The sequence below is a fragment of the Schistocerca piceifrons genome, chromosome 4, assembly GCF_021461385.2.
Source record: "Schistocerca piceifrons isolate TAMUIC-IGC-003096 chromosome 4, iqSchPice1.1, whole genome shotgun sequence".
Classification (NCBI taxonomy): Eukaryota; Metazoa; Arthropoda; class Insecta; order Orthoptera; family Acrididae; genus Schistocerca; species Schistocerca piceifrons.
The window spans coordinates 411,435,800-411,460,731 of NC_060141.1; the positions used below are offsets into that span (position 1 = coordinate 411,435,800).

General features: G+C 43.5%; 1 protein-coding gene across 1 annotated transcript in view; it reads left to right on the top strand.

Moving 5' to 3' along the window:
* The window catches only part of LOC124794954 (bestrophin-4), a 574,436-nt gene that overhangs the window by 241,788 nt on the left and 307,716 nt on the right, over positions 1–24,932 (top strand). Inside the window, exon 2 of the mRNA XM_047258669.1 lies at positions 6,832–6,942. Coding sequence (XP_047114625.1) covers positions 6,832–6,942 — 111 coding nt within the window. The remainder of the gene's footprint in view (positions 1–6,831; positions 6,943–24,932) is intronic.

Consider the following 24,932-nt stretch of genomic DNA (forward strand, 5'->3'; position numbering starts at 1 on the left):
GTGTGTGTGTGTGTGTGTGTGTGTGTGTGTGTGTGTGTGTGTGTGCGCGCGCGCGCGCGCTATGATGCTGCTTTATTAATTAGTCTGCCTAGTATCAGTGAGGGGATCATTCGCATCCTGACAGGCTTGTGTTGTAGTGTTTTGCAGTTTGATATACCTTGTTTTAAAATCTCTCGATCAGACAGGTTACTGCTGCCGGCGCTATTAACGCTCAAGCACATGATACTTTCTAGCGCTTCATCGGCAGCAGCATCACAATGGACGGCGGGAATTCTCACGTCATTAAGCGCCCGGCGAGGTTACTTCTCACCGCACATACTACCAGCTGACTTTCACAGTCCGCTTTACGAGTCGCTGGGATCGCGACTTTCGATCGCTGCAAGCCCTCTCGCCTCACCTTCGCGGTGCTCATCGCTGTTTATTGCTAGACACTCAATGTAATCCGACTTTCACTTCAGAATTCCACAGATATGAAGAATAGTCACTGGTTAGTTGATCCATGAGGCCTACTTTCGCAAAAGAGTATTGCCATTGATATGCTCGTCACGAAATTCTTACCCCAGTCTGACATGTAGTTTTAACTTTAAGTCTGCGGCCCAAGCCCGTCACCGGGGTATTTGGTCTGACAGGTGGAATGCAGCCTTTCTTCACCGCAGCATTAGGAGGGAGAGGGTGCATGGTCCAACGTCCGGCCGCCTTTTACCTCTAGAAAGATACACGGGATCGTCCTGAGCGTAGTGGAATGACGAAAATCCTCCCTCCCGCAGTCTCTCAGTAACTAAACCCAGAACTACAGGACCGAGGTCTAGTGCCCTACCCGTAGACCACGACGACTACAAAGTTCTAATTTCTCACATAATCAAATTTTAGTAAATTCTGAGATGCTCGGAAACTACGTAAATTACGATTCGCAAATCGAAGAAACAGGATTTGACGCCTAGTTTCTTCCAGGTTTGTCTAAGTATACTATTGTATTGTACTGTATGTTAGCCGGGGACCTAGAAACGATGGAGAGGCTCCGTCCCCGCCGCAGCCGCAGTGGTCCACAACCCCACGACGACTACTGCAGTCCACTTCACCCCTCCGCCGCCCCACACCGAACCCAGGGTTATTGTGCGGTTTGGCCCCCGGTGGACCCCCCGGGGAACGTGTCACACAAGGGTTACACTCACCCCTATGTTTGCGTGGTAGAGTAATGGTGTTGTACGTGTACGTGGAGAACTTGTTTGCGCACCAATCGCCGACATAGTGTAGCTGAGGCGGAATAAGGGGAACCAGCCCGCATTCGCCGAGGCAGATGGAAAACCGCCTAAAAACCATCCACAGACTGGCCGGCTCACCGTACCTCGACACAAATCCGCCGGGCGGATTCGTGCAGGGCACATGGCGCTCCTTCCCGCCCGGAAAAGTATACTATAAGACAACACAAAAACGATGCACCACAAAGGAATCCGTAGACGTGATTTACATGTACAAAGAACTGACTACAATTTCAGAAAAAATGGATGGTTTATTGAAGAGGCTTCTCAGTACTACGAAACTGCTACGTGTGCCTCCCCCAAAACTTTGATCGAAGTTATGAAGAACCTCGTAAATTCAAAAAGTTGATAGAGCCATTTTTTATACTAATGAAGGAGGACAAATTAAACAGTGAAGAATTTAATTTTTTGTTATTGAAACGTTTGCATCAACTATCATTTCACAATTTTAATGAAAGATTGGTATCCTACAGCTGCCTAGGGCGCCTACAGACTCGCCTGTGGCCAGGAATCTCATTGACTGTCTTCAGTGATGAGTCCTGCTTCGAATTGAGGCCAGATGACCAGCGAAGACGTATCTGGAGGCGCCCTGGACATCGGTGGGATGCTAACCCGAATGTTGACCTCCATACTGCTCGACAGCCAGGAGTGAAGGTCTGGGGTGGTATTTCTTTTCATGGCAGGACCCCTTTGGTTCTGCCGGCCGGGGTGGCCGAGCGGTTCTAGGCGCTACAGTCTGGAACCGCGCGACCGCTACGGTCGCACGGTTCCAATCCTGCTGTAATGTCTCTTGCACCGGTCTCTCCGCGATATTTTCAGAAATTTTTATAAATTATATAACTCAGTACATGTCTCGAAATATCTCTTCTTATCTTACCGATTCCTGAAGTTTAATATACGATGATTATCAATGCAGAGTGGTTTCAAGCCCTATTATTCCTTGGAGCGTGCATTTACTCCATGGAACAGCTTCTCTGCTATCTATGTTTTCTCTTATGAAAAGAATGACTGAGATCTTGCGGATTAGGAAGATGTATATGTATGTATTGTTGAGGTAGTCGCCATCTTCATGAGATTCTGTATGAGAAGGAATTTAATACGTGAACTAAACTAAAGTAAGTGTGTTCGCGTATTATTTAACTGGTTATTATTCACAGTGTCTGCTTACTACGCTGTGTTGCACGGGATCAGTGGGGAACTTCTGATTTACACTGAACGAACCTGCCGTTTTGTATGCTCAAGATATCCAGTTTATTACTTCCAATAAAGAGGCTAACACGGTCTTACCAGCAGATCTCAGGTGTTCCCCATGTGATCACTGAAAGTTAATAATTATTACAAATGTTTTCAGGAGATCGACTGACAATTTTCGTCGCACCGAGACTTCGAAATTGCTTCACTGCCTTATGGAATTTAAGTTAAGCTCAATTTAATCAAGATAGAACACTATTGAACTGTTTGAATATGATAATGCTGCTTTGTGAATGAAAATTCCCTTAATATACGCATGTTTTTTACTATCCTGAGCAGTGAAGCTAAATCAGGCCGGTGTGTGAGAGGTTTTTAAATTTTAGATCCCACAAAAAATATTAAACTGCCTCGGGCATGGATGTGTGTGATGTCCTTAGGTTAGTCAGGTTTAAGTAGTTCTAAGTTCTAGGGGACTGATGACCTCAGAAGTTAAGTCCCATAGTGCTCGGAGCCATTTTAGGCCATTGGTTCTCATCCGTGGCACTGTTACAGCACAGCGGTACGTCGACGATATTCTACACATCCATCTTGTGCTAATATTTCAGCACGATAATGGCCGCCCGGACACTGCGAGAGCTTCTACTGCTTGTCTTCGTGCTTGCCAAACCCCACCTCGCCCAGCGAGGTCGTCGGATCTTTGCCCAACTGATACAGTTTGGAGCATTATGGGGCAGGGCCCTCCAACACTCTCGGAATTTTGATGAATATTCTTTCTTCCAGCGTACCAATTGCGGAAACATTTTATGCTTACGCACCAAGTACCCTTCGCCACGTAGCGACGGCAAGCTGCGGAGTTCAGATGTAACCAAGCGCAGTTGAAATTCTGATGCAGCAGCTTCCAGCACGTTAAAAAATATCAACGCCGCACTAAGGAACTGCACATACCTGCGTGGCAGAGGATCTTTTGTTAGGGGCAGCTGACAGAAGAGAGAGAACTGAAGCTATATACCGACAAATTCTGAGAGGCTACATCATGTAGCCACTTGAAGAAATCCTAGTGGCAGTTTGTCAGCATTATTCACTTGTTCTAAGAGCGCTCCGAGGGCGGAGTGGCCGGTCGGAAAATGCGGAGGACTTTCTGATTGCGGGACGCTGCCGGCATCGACTCGGGCACGCAGAATGGCCGCGGCGGCTGGACCCGCCCGCCGGATGTCCTGTCCCGTCGGCCGCGATGGTCGCCTGAATGACAAAAAAACGCGCCGTCCGTGGCGTGACGCGCGCCCGTCTGATGACTACCCCGCGAGTCGCCTGCCGCTTACGTAATCTACATCTCCGTACCCGTCGCTCCTCCACACACTTGGCAAAATCTGTCTCTTTTGTGTGGTCTGGTTCGATTTCTCCTTACCACCAGTAGCTTATCCACGTGTCCACTACTCGACATCCTATGTCCTCCATACCACCCCCCACCCCCCCTCCCCTTGGGTATGGCATTAGGTGAGTTCAGAGATACACAGTGCCGACTAGAGAAAAACGATTAATTCCGGTTAATCGATTAATTATAATTATTACAATAATCGATTATGGGTATACTGATGCTTTCTTCACATCGATTAATTTTACAACATCTGTAAACTTTCTATGTAATTTACCTGTACACAAAATACTTAACATTCTTTTTCAAAAACCTTCTCCTCGTATAATGTCTCCTTAAGGGGAGACTTCACAAGTAAGAGGGATTCTTTGATTAATTTTGCACAGCATACAAACCATACTTACAAGTGTCCGAAACTCTAGAATCCATTTAATTTATGAAAAAATGAATGAGCTGTTACTTTTTAAACTTTGTTTAGAAAAAAATCAAATTTTGTAGTTAATTATCTCAATTTTTACCACAGTTTTTAATAGATTTGGAAAATTCTAGAGTTTCATACACCTGTAAGTATGGTTTGTATGCTGTGCAAAATTCATCGAAGAATCTCTCGTACTTATGAAGAAAAATGTACCTATAGCAACAAATGCAGCCAATAGTAAGTGAAAAAAATCTTAGCGAAGTGCAGAGATCAAAATAATGAAAATGAATCTAATCAAACCCCAAAAGAAATTAATTGTGTGCTCATTGAAAACTATTTAACTGAAACTCAGTACTGAAGTGCGTTATGAAAGTTAGGTTGCATGAAGTGCACTGTTTGAATTGAAATATCCACTAAATAAAATGCTGCTGAACTCTGAAGAAAATAACTTCACTGTTCAGTGCAAATTAATCTGCTTGCTTATCAGAACACCTGACAATTCTGACTATATACTGTTTGCCCACAAGAATGCAAAGTGAGATCTACCCTGCATGAAAACTAACTTAGCTCTTGCTCAACACGTTGTTTTGTGTGTGGTGTACTGACATTCTCGGAAGCACATTGAAATCAGCGAATTCAGCAGCTAAAGAAAAGTAATCTTCTCACTACTAAATTTTTCTTCGACTGTCAGAATCAATCTGTGGCTACCTGTGGCGTAATGTACAGTGTACATACGACAAAATATTTGAAACTTTACTAAGCGTGATGGACGAGGATTTTACTTTAAAGAAAAGCGTTCTCGAAAAATTAAACTTTGATTATTGTCAAAAAGACTGTACAAAATGACTCTAAGAATTACGGAATTCCCTCATTGCAAAACTTAGAAATTTAAAACAATTGCGTTATTTGTGACATAATGAAAACAGAGATCAAATTGACACTAATCACGAATATTTTTAATTATCTAAGGGGCAAAGATTTCCTTCAATTAATAGTTCTGACAAACAAACATTTCATTCTTGCCTGTGCATTGGTTACCTTGAAACATTCCTCCAAAAACCTTCTACATCCATACAGTCAAGAAAATATCTTTACAAACAAGTTGTCATCCCATGATAAAGTACTCTATTTCTCCAAGATTCACAAATATCAGCTCTCCTTCTTTAAAATTCATCTGCTCCCTACTATGCCTCTATCAAGAATGTTCCAGCGCTGCACAACAGACCGGCCACAGAGCGCACCACAGATGACATTAAACACAGAGTCAAGGGCAGTCCCCTCATGCAACTTTGTCGCAGTACAGTAAAGGTGGAATGTTTACAATGGTGGAAAACATACGAAAATCTCATAAATCGATTAGGCATACGATTCATTAGTTCAGTGTAAGTAATACCATTCGTTCATTTGTTGCCAAGAAAGTTAATAGACACAAATACTTCGACTCTAGAATGTAAATGACTCGGAGAGAATGAGCATGAACAGTACCAAAGAAGCTTTCTGAACGAACAGAAGTCCAAATTGTTGGCATTCTGCACGATTAAAACTGCTCCATTTTGAAGATCTGTTGGCAGTAACTGCTTCCGTTGCTGGTTGATATTAAATGTCATTGTTCAGAAGAAGCCGAAGCAGAAACAGATATTAATCCCAATCGAAGAATAACCAGTACAGTAGCGACTACTATATATAATGATTTTTGGAGCATTTATGAGGTATTAACATCTGTTCAGCGGGAGGAGAGCCCTATCACAGTAAGAGCAAACGACCAGGACTTTGTAGCTGAAACAGAGTGATGTGGCGCAGTGGTTAGCATTCGGGCGGACGACTGTTCAAACCCGCGGGCGGCCATCCCGATTCACATGATTTCCCAAAATCGCTCCAGGCAAATGCCGGGATGGTTCCTTTGGAAGGACACCGCCGATTCCTTCCCCATCCTTGACCGATCCGAGCTTGTGGTCCGGCTCTAATTATATCGATGTCGACGTGGCGTTAACCCCAATCGTGCTTCCTTTTTTTTAGTCGCTGAAATTAGACTCTGCTGAGTGTGGCTCGTAAATATCTGGGAATAGCTCAAAGACCGTTTCGTTGGGTGGAGTACACAGCAACAGCTTGCCGTTCGGGACTCTGTGGAAAAAGATCACATACATTGGCGTTCGACATTTCACTTCCTGAAATAGTTTGGTGCTTGTAGGAATATTCACTGCAGCATCTATCCTGAAAACAACTAAATTAATTGTCTTTACTTGTAAATGTTAAATAGGAATATATTGCTGCTAAAAATAAAAAGAGAATTACATATTTCATGAAACTGAGGAACTACTGTTAGTTACAAAAAGTGAAATAAGAGTATTATAACATCGCTTTATCATAAACAATAATTTTAAGGAACTGCTTTATAAACCTAAAAATAAAGACGTAACAGATCAGTTACACAATAATAGAATCATTTAAGTAATCGAAAAGAACACTTGGAGGTGCAAACGAATTTTAATGTCACATTCAAGTGTTTGTGTTTGTAATCTTATTTAGTAAATTACTGTTCCAAGATTCAGCTGAAGAATACACTAACGTGCTTTATTCTGTTTTGTTCACAGATGGAGAGGAAGCGTGTACAAATTAATATGGCGGGATTTAGCTGTGTACCTGTTACTTTACTACGCTTTAAACGTCGTTTACCGATTCGCGTTAAATGACCAACAGAAAACGTAAGTATCACATTACGTATAGCAAATTTTTAAAATATTGTCAGATTTTTTAAATGGTTGTGTTTCGCTTTCAACAATTTTTAACTCATTTTCGTATTGTTGCACAATTTAGACATTGGGCCATTCTCAAGTGCCTGGAAACATTTGTCAGCTATCTGATAGTGGTACGAAAATAACCCAAAAAGTAATAGTTACAGGCGACATGGAATCGTGCAAAAAATTGTTAAATTAGCAATTGTGCATCTGTGGTGTCACAGCCAGACACCACACTTGCTAGGTGGTAGCCTTTAAATCGGCCGCGGTAGGACCCGCGTGTCGCCACTATCAGCGATTGCAGACCGAGCGCCGCCATACGGCAGGTCTAGTCTAGAGAGACTCCCTAGCACTCGCCCCAGTTGTACAGCCGACTTTGCTAGCGATGGTTCACTGTCTACATACGCTCTCATTTGCAGAGACGACATTTTAACATAGCCTTCAGCTACGTCATTTGCTACGACCTAGCAAGGCGCCATCTTCTTCAAGAATGTATTCTGAACAGATTATATTGTGAGTTATGTACCGTCAAGAGCGACGTTCATCATTAATGGATTAAAGTTAAATATCAAACTAATTACGTCCGCTTTCTGAATTCTAATTCCTTGTCGTGTTCCAGACCTCACGTCAGTACGGTTCTGCCCTCCTCACGCCAGCCTGCGTGAGCTAAAACGCGTGCATTTCGGCATCCCCTAGTAACACGGTGTTGGCTCTTCTACCAACACAACAGCATCCAGTTTTAAAGGAAATGTGTCAGATACGGAAATAGAGATGTATTAAATAGTTTAAACGGAGCCAACATATCTTACTCGTGGTTATAAATCTCAAGAGTATTTCCTCCTAGCAGTGTCATAGAAAAACGAAGGTCTTTTTTGAAGATTATTAAGGATTTTTAAAAGCAAAGATTCCTCATTTGTAGTTAAATATCATCAAATATCCTTTGTATTTCTTATGTAAGCGAGTGTAAGCACACCCTGGTATTTTTGCGAAAGAATAATACATCTAGATAACTGCTCAGAATCTGAGAGTATCAGCATTTGTGAATTCTCTGAACTGGAAACTGAGGAAAGTCTCATCAAACATTCTGAAATTACGAGCAAGAAATAAAGTTCTGGAAGGGACCCGAGTTCAGATGTATACTGACAACAAAAAAAAAAGAAAAAAGAAGATCGTAACACCAAGAAGATAAAAGAAAGTTGGTAGGCATGTTTCTACATCTGAAAGATGATGTCTATTCAGATTTCGCGCCACTGACCTAAGAATGGCGCCCCCATGAGGATGGAAATCAGATTTGGTTTAAATATGCGCTGTAAATGCTGCGTTCGTTAGTTATCTTTGAAACTGCACGTTGTGAGTTGATGTTTGTCAAGAATTCCTTTAAGGCGACAAAGATGGCGTTATCAACACTTCACTGATTTTGAAAGAGTCCTGTAGTAGGGCTACGAGAAGATGGACGTACCTTCTGCGTTACTGCAGAAGGCCTTGGCAGGAATATAGCCACTATACACGATTGCTGGCAGCGGTGCTCACGAAATGTAACGTCGCAAGACGACCAGGCTCCGGACTGCCACGTGGCAGTACGGGGAGGGAAGACTATCGATTCGGGGTATGACTCTGGCGCATATTGCTTGTGCAGCAGCAATTTGAGCGTCAGTTGGAACCACAGTGACGTAACGCACCGTTACAAATCTGGTACTTCAAGGACAGCTCCGAGCCAGACGGACTGTAGCTTGTTTTCCACTGACCCCAAATCACCACCATGTGCGACATCAGTAGTGTCAAGCAAGAGCTCATTGTGTTTCCTGATGAAAGCTGGTTCTACCTCAGTTCTAGTGATGATCGTGTTCTGGTTAGGAGGTGGCCACTCGAGGACCTGCAAACAATCTGTGTGCGTGCTAGACACACTGGACATACAACTGGAGTTATGGTCTGGGGTGCTATTTCGTATGACAGCAGGCGCACTCGCGCAGTTATCCCGTGCCTCCTGACTGCAAATTTGTACATCGGTCTGGTGATTCGACCTGTTGTGCTGCCATTTATGAACAGCTTTACAGTGGAGCAGCGCCTCTGAGGAAGTCCAGCGCAGTCCTGGACGAAACGTAAGGAGCAGAAAAGTTCTTGGACCACGGCCGGCCGGAGTAGCCGAGCGGTTCTAGGCGCTACAGTCTGGAACCGCGCGACCGCTACGGTCGCAGGTTCGAATCCTGCCTCGGGCATGGATGTGTGTGATGTCCTTAGGTTAGTTAGGTTTAAGTAGTTCTAAGTTCTAGGGGACTGATGACCTCAGAAGTTAAGTCCCATAGTGCTCAGAGCCATTTGAACCACGACCTCACATCCCGTAAAGTATATCAACAGCCTTTACAGTGTACGTTTTCAAACAGGATAACGTTCGCCCACAAACTGCTGTTGTAACCCAACATCCTCTATATACAGTAGGCAAGTTGCCTTGGCCTGTTCGACCACCAGATCTGTCTCCAGTTGAGCACTTACGGGACGTCACCTGACGACAACTCTAACGTTATGCACAGACAGCATTAACCGTCCCCTATTGGCCGACCAACTGCAACAGGCATGGATCTCCATTCTATAAAATGACACCCGGCACATGTACGACACAATGCATGCACCTTTGCATTTTTGCATTCGACATTCTGTCGGTTACACTGGTCATTAATGTATCAGAATTTCACATTCGCAATGCTTACATGAATGTGTGTTAATCACTTAAATACGGTACGTAAAGAAATGTATTCCAGATGTCTCATTACTTTACGTTAATTATTTTTTGGTGTTGAGATTTTTTTTTCGGTCACTGTATTTGTGAACAAGAGAAACCAGTAACAAATTCTTCGAAGTAATGTAAGTCTTCCAGAGACACTAAGCTAAGATAAATACATACCTAAGATGTCAGTTAAAATTAATGAATTAACGAAGTATCCGAAAACAGGACGTGAAAAATTTTTAAATGGCGAAATTTAGCATTTTAAACACTCATGCTATACTACATTGTCATTTACCATGTGAAAGAGTAAATAATTTCTGATTTAAATGTGAAAAAATATAATTCTATATTTACTAGTGTTTTCATCATGGGTACAGCTGAAACATGAGTATGTGGAAAAAACCACCCTTTTTGCTAATTCTTTTACTAACTATTTTCAAATTAGTACTTTTTGCGAACTTATTAGTCCATCATCTAGAATAACTGACGAAGCCATCCTGCATAACAGCACAAACATAAACAGCTAAGAATTTACAATCACCAAAGGAAATTGCTAAGAATAAATGTACAAAATAATCAGTTTTAGTGTTCCGTAATCGTAAATTTTTATCAGTTATTCTAGACAATAGAGTAATAACCGAAACCTCGGTCACAAGAGAGAAAAAGTGCGTCTTTTTCATGTGATACCCGTGTCTTTCGCTTTCGAAAGATGCAATATCCAAAATAATTTGTTAGCAGTACAGATATAACGAAGTTCAATAACTCTTCCTGAAATTGTAATATAGTGGCATTCTTAAGTTCCTTCTGCGTGATCCAGTTACATACACGTCCACATACAGTGATCTATTGCTGAAGAGGTCGATAGCCATCTATTTTCTGCAGCGTATTTGGATCACACGAATTACACTAAAAGACCAAAGTAATGCATTCTTCATTTGTGAAATATTAATACGGTTCGTCAGAAAACTTTAGCATACATTAACGTGCATTCTTGAATAGCACATTGCAGTGTACTGTGTCTGTTGGACAACACCCAAAAAGAGAAATAACTAACTATTGAAAATGTTTACTGCAGAGTGTATATGCATATTTAACGACCTCATTATCAGTGCTGTTGTGGCACTATATACTATAAATATAGTGGCACTATATATAAATTCAAAAGCTTGGGGATTGATCCAACGTTGTCAGTTGCTACGATTTTCAGTATTTTCACTGTTATCAATGTATTTACTAAAAATCCATAGTTTAACTTTGATTGGAATTACATGTTGAGATGATGTCCCCCATTATTGAAAGTTAACTATCATTCAAGTATTATAAAGGCAAAGGTTTCACCAGTAATAAGTCCAGGCCTTATAACGCACGGTATCGGTCTGATTGTTTTATTGGATGATCCATTGTAACACTGGATGTCAGGGTGCTATATAGAGCTCAAAATAACACCCGCAAATTACTTGTGCTATTAGTAAAAACAACTCGGTGAGCAAAACTGCACAGACTTCTTGAACTATAGCTACACTTTTCATTGGTCTGTCACGTACGTTCCAAAGTTCTATAGTTGCACTGAGCTTCATGCACTCTGTCATGCACCATGTCATGTCCGCGATATATTATCACTGACAGCGAGTTGCATTAGTTAAGTGTCTGGTCCAGTAACGAAATTCTCAAAGACTGTTTATTGAATTTTTGCAGACAACCTACATAATTCCGCAAACATTTTCTGAGAAGACGATGCTATTGAGATAGTGACGACACAGTATCATACATCTTCTTTGGAATGTCGTTTTGTCATTCTTAACTGAAACTACTTTGTCATACTGCCCATAGACTATTCGTTATAGAAAACTAGAATCACCTGTACCTTTCGCGAAATTTCTTCGGAACGAATGACTATAGGCCAGCTTAATTTCGGGTGGCTCTGAGCTGGGAAGAGGAAAAAAAGAATCAGAAATTGTGTAAAACGCCACATTATGTTAATACATATGCATTTTATAGTTTTTTTTAATGGGCATAGTCAGGTGGCTTATGAACCAGCAAAGAGTAATGTGAATAAGTGAATTATAATAACCGGTCGATATGTGTATTTATTTGTAATTAAGTCGTTCAAGGGAATTAGCATTATCATCTTTTTCGCAGTACCCTGTCGTAAATTTTTATTGACTACTTGCCTGGTATTTTGTCAGTCAGTATTACACATTTCGTCATTGGTTGCGCCTTGGAATACTGCAATTTGTAAACTTACCATTTTCTGCATAATGACGTAACTAGAATGTATTTTGAGATGCCCCATGTCGCAGTTGTGTAGCAGTTTTCTGTTATTACAAAAAAGTAAAGGAAGAAGTCTATTTCCTGCTGCTCTTTCTGATGGTGTTTTGCTGGGAGCACCTGCTGCTAACCCTGGTAGAAGTAGATTGTAATTGACGGCAGTCATTATGTTAAGAATGAAAGACTCTTACATCGTGACGTTGCTTGTTTTAACTGCCAAGAGATGTAGAACATATCGTCGTTCCTTAAATCGAAAGAAAGAATTCATCAGAAAAGCCATAGAACGTTTCTTCTTTTAATCACACTTACGGAGGCACGTTATATGTTGGTAAAGAATTAAGAGTAGAGAAATCCAAATACACACCATGCAAGTACTACTCGTATGTGTCTGCCTGATTGTGGTGCAAACTTTGTTTAACGGTTTCCTCGTGTGAGCAAGAAGTGAGTTTATAGACTCATTAGTTGCGTATCAGAAAACTGTAGCTCCTATGAAATGATAGTAACGAAATCATTGCCGGACGTATCCTAGAGTTGCGATGATGTGCGTTCAGGATATTGATGTGATTATTGACTGTATAGAAGACATCTTCGGGCGCAGTCTACAGCTTTGCAGTGAGATGCGAAATGCTAAGTAATTCGAATTAGTAGGCGTTTGAAGAAAGATATAAATTATTTGACCCCGATAATCTTCACAACAACAAAACAGGAATAAAATTTAGACAGTTGATCTAACACATTCGAGCACCACACTTCACGTTTCCACAGAAACAAACGGAATTTATTGGGTTCAGTTTTTGTTCATTTGTTGCCACCTCCACATTGTTACTGGACGTGCGATCTGAAGCATGGTCTCTGCGCGTAAGCCCACAGAGCACGTGCAGGCTCGTATAGCCGTAACACCCGCCCACGAAAAGATTAGATGGAATTCTGGTCCCACATACAGGAAACGAAGTTACAAACTCTCTTAAGCTTTCCATCTCGAAAATCAAAGTTGCTTGATCATCAGGAATCGCTGACTGCCAACTTCCGAAAAATACTTCCAAACACCTGCTTCACAAGAGAGCACAAAAGACGTCGTCCTTCAACATCAAGGGCAGTCATACGAATTTTCTTTTCGCGAGCTCCAAAATCGCTTTAAGAACCTCCTATAACATTTGCGACTTTCTGGCAATCATAACCAGGAGGCCCCAACAAAGTTGCCATTTTCTGCTTCCGCTACTACCAATGCTCTTCGGTGTGCTGCTTCACGCCAGAAATCAGTTGTTTTTTTCCAACGGGACTTGAAAACACTTGTCATCACAAGCCGTTAGGCGAGCCTAGAAGGATCAGACCAAATGGTATTTAGGATTACGCAAAGACAAGCCCTTCATATTGAGGCTAGACAAAAGCCTACTTTCCCGGATACCAGCATCTGGCTGTGGCGGACACAATAGCCGAGATCGTAGCACAAACCTGCAGGCAGGAATAGTATTTTACAAGATATTTGTACGTAAGATGTTATAATGCAAATTTTTTTGTAACACAACCTCAAAGTGTCAGATGTGGTCATTAAGTTCAGTAAAATATGGAGCAATTGTCCATGAGCAAGAGAGCGTGTTAGGGAAAATTAACATGAGTCCACTTCCACCCGACTGAAACGTTCGTTTCGTCCGTCCTTCGGAGCTTTCGTGGCTTCGTGCGGAGTCACACCTGCGGGCGTCTGAATCAATGCATTCTTGGCTTTGCGTGGTATGCGAAACAAATAGCGCTACGAACTGCTCCGTGGATTTAATGGAAACGTTTACATTCAATCCCTGATTAATTTATTACACTTCCACAAAGGTAAAATAGATCTAAGTAACTGCTGCCAACATTGCTTTGGCCTGCGAATCGCGGTTAAAACTGCTTACTAGTTCAAAGTCACTAACGAAAAGTCGTGTAGCAGTCTAACCACTTTTAGGCGAACGTCATCTGGACCTATAAATTAAAAAAAAAAGCTGTCGTCTAGGACCTATTCGTTGAAGAAGAAACAGTTGGGAGAAAATACGCAGAATTTTCGGAGAACCGCCAAGAAATTCAAAAATGGTAAATAATTTAATATTGACAGAATGACTGCAGAGATGGAACTCATCAGGCACAGGAAGGATAACGTTTCACTTGGTTCTGATGTGATTGAAAGGCTGAAGATGACGTATTTTGAGCCAAGCAGGGGACTAGTCCAACAAATTTCCAGACAAGGGCCGTCTCCTACACATGAAAATAGATTTGGTAAAGGGATAACGACCAGCTGTGAGTGTGACGAAGTCGGCGCACCAGATCGTGTCCTATGGGAAATCCCCCAGATGTAGTAATTACTAATACACAGGCATTAAGAGATGAGACTGGTTTATTACATAATTAGCTGAAAAGAGGACTTTGATACTTTAAATATTGTAACTGATCCTGTCTTAGAAAAAGCAAGGCCTAATTACAGTCGACAGACGAGTAAGGCCTATATGCAATTGTAGGGAACGTGAACGAAGCCGGATAGCTCTACGATCACAGGGCCCTGTACTGGAATGAGTGAAGGTATGCGGCGACAAGGTTGCTCAAGAAGACCGGCAGGGACCAATGATGATCAAGCGATACGCCCTGATGCCTCCCCATGCAGCCTGGAGGCAGCAAGATATTGCTGGAACTGATGGGGGTGGCTGATCTGGTACGGAAAGTCGAGACAAACTATGGTAGATAAATTTCGGTAGTACTAACATTATATGTATGGATGTGTGTCCATCTCAGATTACGATAAAGACAAATAGCGATCATATTAGCAGAAATATCGGAATATGAGTATTAGTGTTAGTAACAGCAACATATATTTCAGAAGTAGAAGCATTTGCAGAAGACGACCCGACTGAGGGTGAATAGAGGTGCCACAGGAAAACGATAGGTAGGCACCTAAATGTTAGAGTGATGGCAGTACAAAAATTAAAAACAAGGAGAAATAGCATTATAGACAATGTACATTTAATTCATGTTCAGAAGTGGGAAAAGAGATGGAAAGCAGAATATGCCCAAGCAGAAGTCAAAGTCCGCGCACGGGAACGCACTTTCGAATACTTTGTAAGCTTTCATCACCGGAAAACTAACCTCGCTGGTCACAAAGGATTACTACAAACTTTCTAAATGATCAGCAGTTAAAAATACGAACTTCGTGCCCAGAGGACCTACGCACGACTTTCTGTCTCAACTCCACGAGGAGTGTAGGCCGACTCTCGTTTTCGTGAGCTCCAGACCGCTCCACGAAATTATTTAACGTACAGGCTGTTCAGTCAATCAGAGACAGGAGCCGAATGTAGGCGTTCTCTTAACCATTTCTTGTCCATGCTCACAGTGCCTCTGTAAAGTGTTCCCTTCTGATAGGATTTTAAGGTCTCTTTTTTTACAGCGGATTTTGGAAACAGCACACGTCATGAGGATATTAATCTCCCTGTAATCCTACCATGTAGGCTACGGCCACAACTTATTTAGGAGAATTTTGGAAAAACCGGCCCATCAGCTCCAACCTGGAAAAAAATCGTTTCCCGCAGCAGTCGCATACTGGCCCAGGCAGCTACAAGCAAACGACCCCTGGCACCTGTGGGCAGCCAAGAACAGACATGTTACGTCAACAGCAGAATATCCGTACCGAGCAAATTGTGGTAGTAATCAGCATACAGCATTCGTGAGGGTTGTGTGTCAAACCACCCTGCGGCTGTCCCGACTAAGATTTTCTGTGCATTCCCTAACCTACTTAATGTAAATTGCTTCTTTCAGAAGGACGCTTTCACATTCCTCCCCCGTTATTTCAGCCTTGTGCTCCGTGTCTCATGATCTCGTAGTCGATGGGACGTAAAGTCCTAACCCTTTCAGAACATTTCTCGTGGATTGTTGTGTAAGGGGCTATGAAAATAAAAAAAGAGACAGATGGAAGAAAACGTTAGTAAATTGTCTATTATTTCAAAAGTAATCGCCATAACTGTTAATACATACATCCCATCGTGAGACCAGGGTTCAGCACCTTCATAGAAAAATGTTTGCCGTTGGCTACGGAAGTATGATTATACCCAAGCGTGTATCTTTTCGCCCGACCCAAATCGACGATCATGAATGTCTTTCTTCAGCGCTCCAACTAATTGGAAGAGAGACCGGGGCTATCTAGAGGATGTGTAAGGGCTTCAGCGAAACCTCTACAACGTAGTCGAAAGAACATTGGTAGCATGTGACCGGCCCTTATTTTGCAACAGAACGATGCCTTCCTTCAACATTCGTGGCATTTGGACCACGTTGCAGAAGTTTCGCTGGGAAGCCATTGCAGATCTTTCACAGAGTCCCGATCTCCCCCCATGCGATTTCCATATCTTTAGAGTCCTAAAGAAAGACATTTGTGGCCGTCAGTTTGCTTCGGACGAAGTAGTGCACGCCTGGATCCAGTGATGGTTCCATAGCCATGTGCGAACATTTTTCTATGAAGCCACTGACAGTCTTTTCTCACAATGAGATAAATGTATGAATGTTACCGTGATTACTTTTGAAATAATGAACGGGTTACTTAGTTTTTTCCCGTCTGTCTCGTTTTCATTTGACTACTCCTTATACTTCATCAAGGCATTTTTTTCATTTGACTACTCCTTATACACTATTTGTAACCTGTAGTCTATGCACAAACACTACTCAAGACGAGCAAAGCTCGAGGCGCGTCGCAATGCGTTGAAATAAAACACGTCAACAACGAAATGAATGTCGAGGAAATAGTAATATTGTTGCTCGAGATAGACAGCACAACTGGCAATGAATGGAAGTTCAATGTCACGGCGGCACGCGAGTGGACTCTCACGAGCACGCAATTCGCAATGACATCACTGCGCCGCTTAAGGACGTTGTGACTTAACGCCGTGAGCTGTGCAACAGGACAGATTTAACAGCCGTTTCTCCTCATCGGCTAATCGGGGCGGTCGTAAAGCAAAGCAGTGAAAGGGCGCACGCCAACCCGCTCTGAATGGCAGATTTTGAGCTGGCAACCACAGCCGCCGCCGCCACACGGCGACCTCCGTCGCCGGGCGCCGGAGAAACTCGGCCTCGCTCGTCTGCTCCCGGGGCACCGCCCGAAAAGTATACAGGATGTCCATTTTAACTGAAGACATTGAAATATCTCAAAACTTACTCTTCGGATCAAAGAAAGTTATAATGCCAATATGTTGGTCTCGGAGGGGGACGTCCAATGACATCCCACTCGACACCCACCCCACCCCATCTCAGGGTGGCGGGGGACAACTTTGAAATCTTCAGTGGCAACCCCCGTTCATTGCAGGTTACGACTCTACGGCAAAAATCTGCATATGTTTTGTCTGAAGCATTTTTTGTTTCGCCACAGATGGCGCTGTAATCGCAGGAATGGAAATGGGTACTAATCGTAATTTACAACATACTACTCAATGGTTCTATCCAATATCCAATGGCACGTGGGCCCCCACGTCCATGCTGCGAGAGTAGGACAGACCAGTAATTCGTAACTTCTAATAACGAAGCCCACTCCCAAAGTTGTATTTCGCCTACATATCGAACAGGGGACTTCTCGACGCGCAACTGTGGCCGTGGCTTGAGGCGAATGTTACTCTACTTTTCCAATTACAGTTAATGTTCAAACTTACTACCGCAAACTCCAATGCGCTTAGTGATCTGTTTTTCAAATGACAGTGCTCAGGACGTAAGCATATCTGCGGGAATGTCAGCACAGGCATTTCTAATACGGTCGACCGGTTGGCACTTGCTGGTACACCTTACCTTCTAAATACTCCCACAGAGAGAAATCCAGCGACCTAACGGACCAATTATCCACTGCCGATCCACCGTCCAGTGTAATGCGTTGGGCAACCGTCATGCTGAAACCACATACGTTCTCGAACGTTCAGGGTAACATTCTGCAGTAGTACCGGTAGTTCTTATTCCAAAATCTTTAGATATTTGTGTCCGTTCAACGTGCTGTCGATAAAATGACAGATGAATTTGATCCCCATGATGCCACACCATACATTAACCGGCCAACGACGTGAAGGTCAACTTGACGTAACCAGTGGGGATTGTCTACAGTCCAGTGATGCATGTTATGCTGGGTAATGCTACCATGGTTTGTGAATGTAGACTTATTGGAAAATAGTACCTCGGCAGAGAACCTATAGGTCGTTTGCATTTGTTGATGTACCCATTCACAAGACACTACCCAGTTATGGAAATCAGAGCCATGAAGTTCTTGATGCAGTTACACGTGGTGTTGCTGGCACTTATGACGATGTGGTGTTGCGACAATACTATCTACGGACGTATGGAATTCCGGTGGTCCGCAGCTCGTGGTCGTGCGGTAGCGTTCTCGCTTCCCGCACCCGGGTTCGATTCCCGGCGGGGTCAGGGATTTTCTCTGCCTCGTGATGACTGGGTGTTGTGTGATGTCCTTAGGTTAGTTAGGTTTAAGTAGTTCTAAGTTCTAGGGGACTGATGACCATAGATGTTAAGTCCCATAGTGCTCAGAGCCATTTGAACCATTTTTTTGAATTCCGGTGTTATTGCCGGGCGCTTATCCGTGGACTATGGTGCATTGCCGCTAGTACAGCTGTTTCATTAGCTTCTGCTGTAACACGTTTGCTTCGTTTCCTTTTCCAGTTTGTAAATTGCCATCAGACGTCAAGGCGTTCAGAACCTTGTAAAAGAAAGATTGGGAGCAAGCTTTCTCTGAAAAACGCTCGGCATACAAGGCAACTGTAGCCTCAACATGACTTCATTCTCCATAAATCAGGATCATTTCAGTTTTTTCTTCTGTGGCTGTGACATTCTTCATCCACTTGCACATCTGTTCTCCAGATGATAGGTAGGTGTGTAGGCGATAAAGACTGCCCAAGTAATGAAATGTTTAGAGCTGCTGTCTGTTGTACATCTGCACCCTACGTGTGCTCCGGTCGCAGTGTACTGCCTGTTAGGATACGTCGTAGTTCGCTACATGGCCACGGTGGCGCGTCGAGTAGTCCCCTGTTCGATATGTCGGAGGAATAGAACGTTGCGAATGGGGTTTCCAGTTAAAAGTTACAAAATACTGGCCTGTGCTAACCTCGCAGAATGGAGGTGGGGTCTCACGTGCCGTTGGATATTCAAGGCCATTGAGGACCATGTCGTAAATTACGACTGTGTATCGATTTCTATTCCTCCGACTACAGCGCCATCTGTGGCGAAATGAAGAAAATGCTTCAGACAAAATATATGTAGATTTTGCGTAGAATCGGAATCTGCAATAGAAAACGGGGTTCCCATTGAAGATTTCAAAGTTCCCCCGCCACCCACCCACGCACGGGTTGTTGTTGGGGGGGGGGGGGGGGGGAGGGGTCGAGTGTGCTATCTTTGGATGCTCCCTCGGAGACAAACAAAATGGAATTATAACTTTTTTTAATCCTATGTGTAGTTTCCGAGATATTTCAATGTCCTCAGTTATAATGAACACCCTGTATACAGGGTGTAAATTTTAAGTTGACAAACCAGAATATACGAATAAAATAAGCTTAGCACGAAAAAAATGTGTAGAATCCAAAGTTGATTATTTTCGAGGGGGACATATGCTGGTGCTAAAATTAGAATGCCACCCCAGCCCCCTGCGGGTGGGGCGGGAGGCAACTTTAAAATTTCAAATGGGAACCCCCATTTTTTATTGCAGAATCAGATTCTACATAAAAAACTACGTACATTTTGTCTTAAACATTTGTTTTGATTCTTGGTAGTTGGCGCCGTAATTCAAGAAAATCTGCGGGAAAAATTCATATTTGGGCGAACATTTGTAAAACTCTAATTTCTCTCTCTCAAACCCCACCCTATGGGGAGAGAGGGAGAGTTTTAGTTTCAGCGAATCAAAATTTACGAAGTAAATAAGTATTTTTTATTCATCCATAACCATTTTCCACGCAAAAATGAGATCCACTGCAGAGTGAAAATCTCATTCTGAAAAATGAAATTGTTTAGAAATCTCTCGTACGACTCATCCTAGAATGCTGCTCAAGTTTGGGAGCCGTATCAAATAGGACTGACAGGGAAAATTGAACATATACAGAGGAGGGCAGCACGAATGGTTACGAGTTTGTTTGCCCGGTGAGAGTATGTCACTGGGGTGGTGATACAACTGAGCTGGCAGACTCTCGGACATAGACGGAAACTATCCCAAGAAAGCTTAACATTAAGGTTACCAAAACCGGCATTAAATATAATGTGACATGCTACATATCGCTGTCATAGGGACCGTGACGATAAGATTACATCAATTATAGCACCCACAGAGTCATTTAAAAAAAAAAAAAGTTTTCCTAGCGTTCCATGTGTGAATGGAAGGGGGGAAAACCGTAATAACCGCTACAGTGGGACGTACCCACTACCATGCACTTCACAATACTTTGCAGAATATAGATGTATATGTACATCTCGAAGTTAGGGCCTAGTCACCCGCCGAAACACGTCAGAAACGTAACAGCTGAGAGAACCAAAGATCATTGTCTTTACCTGATGGTAACCCGTACAATCACATCAAATGCTGCACCCACCTAATGTTCACGAATGCAGAACGGGGGCGTTAGTTCTCCTCGGAGCCTCAACGCACGGCTACGTCCATCGTGATGCTGAACGCTGATTCGGGACTCTTCTCAGACGACGACATGTGGTCACTCCTGCGTCCAGGATTCTCGTTGGACGCACCGTTGTCGGCACGCCTTTCTCTAGCGCCGCGTCAAGAGAAGTCTTTTGTCTTACTGCAAATAAGCTCATTTCCTCGCTCTAGGTACGTGATGTGCCTGTATGATTCTGCATGGCCAAGCGATTCTGTCCTCTCGAGTACTAGACTTGTGGGGCTGCCAAAGTCCTTCGCGGAATTGAATACGGCTCGCCTGAACCCTTAGATTCCATGTTCACATGGCAGTCATGGAATCCTGATCAACGCCAGCAGCGGTATAGCTGAACGATAAACTGCAGTCTCGATAGCTCACCATCCAGCCGTTGTCGAATTCAAACACGTGCTGGTATACGTATCTTCTTCTTACTAGAGAGATAACTCGACCTTCTGACAAACAGCCAACATTCAAATGCGATTTCTGAGTGAGACACCCGCTGCGTAATCTTTAGCTATACCTTGTGGTTATAATTAAAGAGCAGCTACCCACGGAGGTTCAATGTGGGCTGTAATTTTCATATGGCAGCGAAACGTGGTGGATGTTCCAATCTGTTAATGTAGGACCACTTTACACTGGGAAAAAAAAAAAGTAGTTCCACCTTTGCCCAACAGGTGCAAATCAGGCGCTGTGAATACGAGAAAGACGTATACGAATGTTTCCTTATGTGACGGATCAGGAACAGGACGTGTGCAGAAAACGTCAAACCAGTGAGAAAGGCAGAATGTTGATTTTTTTAGTAACCGCCACTTACACTGTTCAGTATGATCACCAGAGACGTCAACGAGATGCTGTACAGCGCCAAATATTCACCTGGTGGCCAAACTTGGAACATTTTTTTTCCATCGTACTCGTAAATTGGTCCTACATTAACGCTTTAGAATATTTATCAAGTTTCGCTGCCATACGATAATTACAGCCCATACTGGACCTCTGTGAGTAGTTGCACTTAAATTATAATCACCAGTTATATGCAATGTAGGTGGCGTTACTCGCATCTATCTTCGTGCGGTTGCGATAAAATGCTAATCATTTGCATGTCCAAACATGTACTACACTTCATGCTGATTTGTGGTTTATTGTATCGCGTCTTCATGGTGTAATTATAATGACGATCACTAAACTCTGGTTCAGCAAAGCAAAACTAGTAAAAAAAGAGCACAATGTTATTCTTAATAGGGCACCTAGCCTCAGAAGCAAATAGAGGTACTGAAGGAAACAATTCTTCTTGCTGCCTTGCTTCAAGTTGTTAAGTATTTAGGTGAAATCATTAATTCATTGCGGAATACGGGTTGCCTACCTTTCGTCATCAAAGACATAAAAAGGAAGAAAGAGAAAAAAATTCGAGCGGTATTCGTGTAGTGACAGTTGACAATTAATTTGAGTACTACGGCAAGGTCGGTCTCTCCACATACCACGCTCGCTCTCGTAACCTTTTGTTGAGCTAGTAAAGTGAATTTTCATAAGAAAGTACTACTTAAATACATATTCAACGACAGCAATCAACACGGTTACTACATGTTATAATAATGTTGTGTGTTTATCGCTGTTTTTCACCAAATCACTTACCGTTTTTTCCATTAATTATGGCGAGTTTCACAATCCTTTCGAAGCGAAATATTTGGTATGTAACTTTCGTTGCTGTATTTATTTCCAAAAAGTCGGTATGGTTAGGTTACGTTAGGTTAGAAATAGCACTGCTCTGGCCAATTTTAAATAATATATGAACGCTTTGTTTAAACACCAATGACTCGAGGTACGTGTCAAAATTAAGGACAGAACATGAGTAAACAGCGCTTGGCAAACTTATTTTTCACGCACGCTTAGTTTCATTCACTGGTATGCTGGGGAAGGTAACCTCCATATAGTCATCAGTTCACTGTCGTTTGCCTTCGCAAGAGTGCGGGTTAAAAATTTGTGTAGTATCAAAATATCCAGTTGCCATAATTGCACCAGTGACTAGATTTTTGAACGCAAGAGCCCACGATGCTGTGAAATACACAGTTAATTATGCGAAACATACGGGCATACGGCAACAGTAGAGGAAGACGTGAGACAATGACTTCGTAAGTTAAGCGAAGGGGGATTTAATGTTCACGAGGAGCAGAAAATTGGTACGTCCAATGTGCAGACAGACGAGCTGTTGAAATAACTGACACGTTACAAAGAATCGTTACACCATTTAAAAACCGAATCACTGACCGAATTTAAATGACTTTGTTGTCGGGATTTGTTGTTGTTCGTCTTAACACGGTGTTGTGAAGATAGACGACAATAAACCTACACTCCTGGAAATGGAAAAAAGAACACATTGACACCGGTGTGTCAGACCCACCATACTTGCTCCGGACACTGCGAGAGGGCTGTACAAGCAATGATCACACGCACGGCACAGCGGACACACCAGGAACCGCGGTGTTGGCCGTCGAATGGCGCTAGCTGCGCAACATTTGTGCACCGCCGCCGTCAGTGTCAGCCAGTTTGCCGTGGCATACGGAGCTCCATCGCAGTCTTTAACACTGGTAGCATGCCGCGACAGCGTGGACGTGAACCGTATGTGCAGTTGACGGACTTTGAACGAGGGCGTATAGTGGGCATGCGGGAGGCCGGGTGGACGTACCGCCGAATTGCTCAACACGTGGGGCGTGAGGTCTCCACAGTACATCGATGTTGTCGCCAGTGGTCGGCGGAAGGTGCACGTGCCCGTCGACCTGGGACCGGACCGCAGCGACGCACGGATGCACGCCAAGACCGTAGGATCCTACGCAGTGCCGTAGGGGACCGCACCGCCACTTCCCAGCAAATTAGGGACACTGTTGCTCCTGGGGTATCGGCGAGGACCATTCGCAACCGTCTCCATGAAGCTGGGCTACGGTCCCGCACACCGTTAGGCTGTCTTCAGCTCACGCCCCAACATCGTGCAGCCCGCCTCCAGTGGTGTTGCGACAGGCGTGAATGGAGGGACGAATGGAGACGTGTCGTCTTCAGCGATGAGAGTCGCTTCTGCCTTGGTGCCAATGATGGTCGTATGCGTGTTTGGCGCCGTGCAGGTGAGCGCCACAATCAGGACTGCATACGACCGAGGCACACAGGGCCAACACCCGGCATCATGGTGTGGGGAGCGATCTCCTACACTGGCCGTACACCACTGGTGATCGTCGAGGGGACACTGAATAGTGCACGGTACATCCAAACCGTCATCGAACCCATCGTTCTACCATTCCTAGACCGGCAAGGGAACTTGCTGTTCCAACAGGACAATGCACGTCCGCATGTATCCCGTGCCACCCAACGTGCTCTAGAAGGTGTAAGTCAACTACCCTGGCCAGCAAGATCTCCGGATCTGTCCCCCATTGAGCATGTTTGGGACTGGATGAAGCGTCGTCTCACGCGGTCTGCACGTCCAGCACGAACGCTGGTCCAACTGAGGCGCCAGGTGGAAATGGTATGGCAAGCCGTTCCACAGGACTACATCCAGCATCTCTACGATCGTGTCCATGGGAGAATAGCAGCCTGCATTGCTGCGAAAGGTGGATATACACTGTACTAGTGCCGACATTGTGCATGCTCTGTTGCCTGTGTCTATGTGCCTGTGGTTCTGTCAGTGTGATCATGTGATGTATCTGACCCCAGGAATGTGTCAATAAAGTTTCCCCTTCCTGGGACAATGAATTCACGGTGTTCTTATTTCAATTTCCAGGAGTGTATATTCCATAAAATACTAATGCGTATCATACTGCAACAGGTCTCATCGACGACACATTCTCATCACATTAAGAGGAGGACAGTACCCCCTAAAATGTTTTATTTGCTCTGTATGTTAGTGTCGCGTGAAAGCTGGCCGTGTGTAGGAGAACCGTCTGGAACGACACTCTCCTTGTAGTAGAAAGCTGCCAGCAGAATATCAACCACCGACCATGAAGTAAATTAACTAGTAAATTAGAGCCAGCAATACGGTTCTTTGGCAGCATACATTGTGGAAAAAGTGTACACTATAACTTGAAAATGTTCGCGCTGATTGCTTTCCACTGTCCGCCGAAATACGGTCTGTAGAGCATTGAACCTGGTTGCTACTGCAGACTTGTCTGGTCTATAATTTCAACGTCATATACTGGTAGCTTGTTACTTTCTGATAATATGTAATCGTTCGGATGTCTGCCTCGTTTTGTGCCGATACGTTTAAATTCAACTGACAATTTAACAGGAGCTACGGAGTGACACGTTGTGTAAGCACGAATCAGTTACTTTTAAGTAAGGTGACGTAAGATACCGTTAGCGGA